General features: G+C 53.3%; 1 protein-coding gene across 1 annotated transcript; it reads left to right on the top strand.

The window, feature by feature from the left end:
* Positions 1 to 308: 308 nt before the first annotated feature.
* Positions 309 to 4,063, top strand: pkcA (protein kinase c; the record flags this gene model as incomplete). The annotated part of the gene is made up of 10 exons (XM_001211256.1): positions 309 to 726; positions 785 to 1,051; positions 1,125 to 1,709; positions 1,764 to 2,159; positions 2,214 to 2,633; positions 2,690 to 2,996; positions 3,025 to 3,231; positions 3,284 to 3,485; positions 3,535 to 3,940; positions 4,002 to 4,063. The coding sequence occupies 10 exons, from the start codon at positions 309 to 311 to the stop codon at positions 4,061 to 4,063; spliced, it is 3,270 nt and encodes a 1,089-aa protein (XP_001211256.1).
* Between the last annotated feature and the right edge of the window lie 1,058 nt (positions 4,064 to 5,121).

Below are 5,121 nucleotides of genomic sequence, written 5' to 3' on the forward strand. Positions count from 1 at the left end.
CCCACTCCCACTCCCACTCCGTCTTCCTCCTCCATTCCTCCCTCCGTCTCCTCCCTCTTCCTCTTCCTGCATCTGTCAACAAAAGCCCCGCGACGCCCTTTTTTATTCTCTCTCCCCTCTTCTTCGCCCCCACCACCAAGGTCAATCCGATCGACTTGCCTGCTTCGCTCTTCGGTCGCCTTTTCCCTTGGGTGGTTTTGATTTGATTTGACTTGATTCCCTGCTTTTCCCGCCCTCTGCGCCCGGCCTAATAACCCCCTCCCCTTCCCTCCGGTCGTCAACCGTCGTCGCTTCGCCTTCTTCTCATCATGGACGGCGACGACCTTATTGCCTCGGTCTACCGCAAGATCGAGCGGGAAAAGGCCCTCATCACCGCCGCCTCCAACATGCGACAGTCCACCGATAACCCCCTCGTACAACAGAGAGTCGATGCGAACATCCGCGATGGCCGAAAGAACATCGCCTACCTCGAGGAAAAGATGCGAGAGCTCCAGCTTCGTCGCATGGAACAGGACGGCGGCTCCCCCACCGAGAAGCGCCTGCCTCCTGGCCCTGACGCCCCGGCCCCTCCTCCGAAGGATTACGGTCCGGGGTACGCGGGGGACGACCAGGGAGAGTACGGTGATGCGTACGGCGGCAGTGGTTCCATGCCCGCCGGCGCCCCGTTCAAGGATCCCCGTCCTTTTGCTCCGGTGCCCAAGGCCCGGCCGAATTATACAAAACTGGGTCGGTTCTTACAACTCTCTGGGCGCATACCGCAAACTAACCCGTCCGCGCCTCGCAGATCTGATCAAATACGATACCCCCTATCTCGGCCCCAAGATCCAACTCATGTTGTCCCAGCTGGAGTTCAAATTAAGTGTCGAGAAGCAGTACAAAGCCGGTATCGAGAAGATGGTCCGCCTATACCAGGACGAGGGCGACCGGAAGAGCCGCGCGGATGCCGAGGGTCGCCGCATCGAGAGTAACCAGAAGATTCAGCTGTTGAAGCAGGCTCTGAAGAGATACGAGGACCTCCACGTCGACATCGAATCTACAGATACTCCTGACGGTATGACTTCTGTTCCCCTCCTCCCTTCTGTCGCCACCGCGCCGAAACTAACGTCTCCCGCCCCTCCGATTAGATGAGAGTTTAAGCACCCCCAACCTGCGCAAACCCCTCACGGGTCTCCTGACCTTGCGTATCCATGCCGTAAGGGATGTCGATCACGCTGCCGGTTCGAGATTCTCGAGAGGGCCCGAAACCTACGTCGTTTTGAAAGTCGAAGATGCAGTCAAAGCCCGAACAAAAGCAACCCGAAACGATAGATGGCAAGACGAGACATTCAACATTGACATTGACAAGGCGAACGAATTAGAGCTTACGGTATACGATAAATCGGGCGACAGACCTACACCGATTGGAATGCTTTGGGTACGCATCTCGGACATTGCAGAGGAGATGCGTCGCAAAAAGATCGAGACTGAGTTGAATGCATCTGGCTGGGTGTCGGCTGATAAGATGGAGGCCGGTGGCACGCCGGGGCGCCCTGATATGGCTGGTCCGACGGGCTCTACCCATGGCCCCGGATCGGCGGGTCACCCTGGCAGTACTGCTCAAGGTCAAGCCAATCTGCCCCCCGGCGCGGCGCCTCCCGGAGGTCCAGTCATGATCGACTCGTGGTTCGCCCTGGAGCCGGTTGGTCGCATCTATCTGTCGTTGAGTTTCGGTAGGTCCCTTGCTTCATGTCGCACGCCCTCGGTGGACTAACATCGCTGTACAGCCAAGCAAATGAAGGACCGCCGCCCGTTCGATGTCGGTTTGAACCGTCAGGGTGCTGTTCGACAGAAGAAGGAAGAGATTCACGAGAAGCAAGGTCACAAATTCGTCACCCAACAGTTCTACAACATCATGCGCTGTGCTCTTTGCGGCGATTTCTTGAAGTATGCGGCCGGCATGCAATGTGCTGATTGCAAGTATACCTGCCACCGCAAGTGCTATCCCAAGGTCGTCACCAAGTGTATCAGCAAGGCAAACTACGAAACCGATCCGGACGAGGAGAAGATCAACCATCGTATTCCTCATCGTTTCGAGAGTTTCGCCAATATCTCTGCCAATTGGTGTTGTCACTGCGGATACCTACTTCCTTTTGGACGCAAGAGTGCCAAGCGATGCTCAGGTAAATATTCCGATCCAAGAGTACTTATGCTACATACTAACGCTCGCTCTTTAGAATGTGGTCTCACTTGCCATGCTCATTGTACACATCTGGTTCCGGATTTCTGTGGCATGTCCATGGAGGCTGCCAACCAAATCTTGGAAACCATCATCCGGGCCAAGAATCATAACAAATCCACTTCTGTTAGTTCTGGCCTCAGTGGCCGCACCCTTCGACCCAGCGGCCCCCCTCAACCACCTCAAGATAACGCCGCTCTTGCCTATCCTCAAAAGCCCACCGAGGGTCCCTACGGGGCGCCTCAAAGACAACCTTCCGCCGAAGCCGTGAGCGCCGCGACTAACTCATATATGCCACCACAGTCCCCGACAGCCGCCCAACGCCAGCAGCTTCCTCCCAGAACGTCGTCGTCGTCAAGTCCTGCTGCGGCCGCGGCCGCCGCGGCGACCGGCCTTCGCACTCCTCAGCAACCGCCAGGTAGGTTACGATTTCCGTCCTCTAGCGTTCTCTGTCAACTAACAGTGCAATCAAAGTCGATACTGGCCGTCCTGTGCAGGCCCCGCCCCCGCAGCACGCCCACTACGACCCGGCTGCGTACGCATCCTACCAGCAAGCCATGCAGCCCCCGCAGGCAATGCAACAGGTTGCGTCGCCATATGGTATGCAGCCACAGCAACAGCCTGTTCCCGTGATGCAGCAACAGGTTGCTGTCAAGGAAGAAGTTCCACCTCCGCAGCCTAAGGTTAGAATTGGACTGGATCACTTCAACTTCTTGGCTGTCCTTGGTAAGGGTAACTTCGGAAAGGTCATGTTGGCCGAGACAAAGACCACCAAGAAGTTGTATGCCATCAAGGTCCTGAAGAAGGAGTTCATCATCGGAACATGATGAAGTGGAGAGCACCAAGTCCGAGAAGCGTGTCTTTTTAATCGCCAACAAGGAACGCCACCCATTCCTTCTGAACCTCCATGCTTGTTTCCAGACGGAGACTCGTGTGTACTTTGTGATGGAGTACATCAGCGGTGGTGATCTGATGCTGCACATTCAGCGGGGCCAATTTGGCTTGAAACGAGCGCAGTAAGTTGTCTGACGCGTTCCTCAAGCTATCATATGCTAATTCGATATCCAGATTCTACGCTGCGGAGGTCCTGCTGGCGCTCAAGTACTTCCACGAGAACGGCGTTATCTACCGTGACCTGAAGCTTGATAACATCCTGTTGACCCTGGACGGTCACATCAAGATTGCGGATTACGGTCTCTGCAAGGAGAACATGTGGTATGGAGCGACCACCAGCACTTTCTGTGGTACTCCCGAATTTATGGCGCCTGAGGTACGTGCTCATGCCCTTTCTTACTTGAACGTTGCTGACTCGGTCCAAGATCTTGCTGGATAAGAAGTATGGCCGGGCCGTCGACTGGTGGGCTTTTGGTGTGTTGATCTACCAGATGCTCCTTCAACAGTCTCCCTTCCGTGGTGAGGATGAAGAAGAAATCTACGACGCCATTCTTGCGGATGAGCCCCTCTACCCCATCCACATGCCGAGAGATTCGGTGTCCATTCTCCAGAAGCTCCTCACGCGCGAGCCTGAACTCCGACTGGGTTCGGGGCCAACGGATGCCCAGGAGGTGATGTCTCACGCTTTCTTCCGCAATGTCAACTGGGATGACATCTACCACAAGCGGGTTCCGCCGCCCTTCAAGCCCACAATTAGCAACGCCACAGATACCAGCAATTTCGATCAGGAATTTACCAGCGTCACGCCAGTTCTCACCCCTGTGCAATCAGGTAAGTGTCGAATCCATCGCAACCCAAGACTAGTCCAGTCAACTAACTTCATGCGCTACAGTTCTCTCACAAGCTATGCAAGAAGAATTCCGCGGATTTTCTTACACAGCCGACTTTGCTTAATGCGTTATGCTTTGATCTTCATTTATTGGACTTGGGACTGCGATGTTTACCTCCTGGTTCATTACCAGTCGCCTTCTGTTCTTTTACTTGCACGGAAATGCTTCTTAACATACCCATGAGAGTTTTGAGAGCTGGTAAAGGCTTTTGTGAGTGCAGAGGGAATAAGTGGCTTGGACTGGGGTACTCCTTTTAATGTCTCTCTTCTTGTCTCTGGAATTTGAGGCTGTTTCTATTCCAACGAGGCTATCTTTCCCATATTTGGGATGTAGCTCTCCCACGTTCAAGAAATCTGTTATGCTGTATGATGGAACGGAGTTCTGCTTATACTTGCGGAAAGAACATGGCATACATGGCTACTTAATGACGACCTCTTATTTTCGTCTCTGGATTGAGACTTCAACACCCTGCGTGTAGACAAACAACTTCTGTCATGAGTTGCCTCGGGTCTGGATGAGATACCATCAGCCTTTAGGGTTATAAACGCTTCGGTGACGATGAAGTTCTGGGTCGTGTATACTTCCAAGTTCGGCCTCACTATCTGATGGCATGAGTATTGTGAATCGGCAATCTGGTATCAATGACTACCTATGTGATAGACCCGAGGAACTCGTAGAAAGCCATTTCGAAAGTTGACGATACTGTCAAATACTCAGTAGTAGGTACCTAGATAAAGTGTTACTGGGCGAATGAATGATGCTTCCCACCCTGATTGGGTCTTGCCTTCTTTGTTGCATATAGCTCGACGCTTCACCTCCGCTGACTCGACAACTTCTACCACACCCTCTCCCTTCACTCATTGTCTCCAACGTCAGTTTGTCTCATCCCTCATCCTCTCCTTTGTATGTGACCGCTACAGGACAAAAATAGAACATCCTCCGTTGCGCCTCGAAGACGAAAGTCATCATCATCTCACTATCCCAACCACCTGATTATCTAAAATCACCCCGAGTAAGATATATTCTCCTTTTCCCTGTTTGCCTCGTTCCTCTCCGGTCCCTATCATCGACGCCTTCTGACTGCTCTACTTCATACAACAGATCTCAACACCCACCTCGTCC

This window comes from Aspergillus terreus, genomic scaffold (genome assembly GCF_000149615.1).
Source record: "Aspergillus terreus NIH2624 scaffold_3 genomic scaffold, whole genome shotgun sequence".
NCBI lineage: Eukaryota > Fungi > Ascomycota > Eurotiomycetes > Eurotiales > Aspergillaceae > Aspergillus > Aspergillus terreus.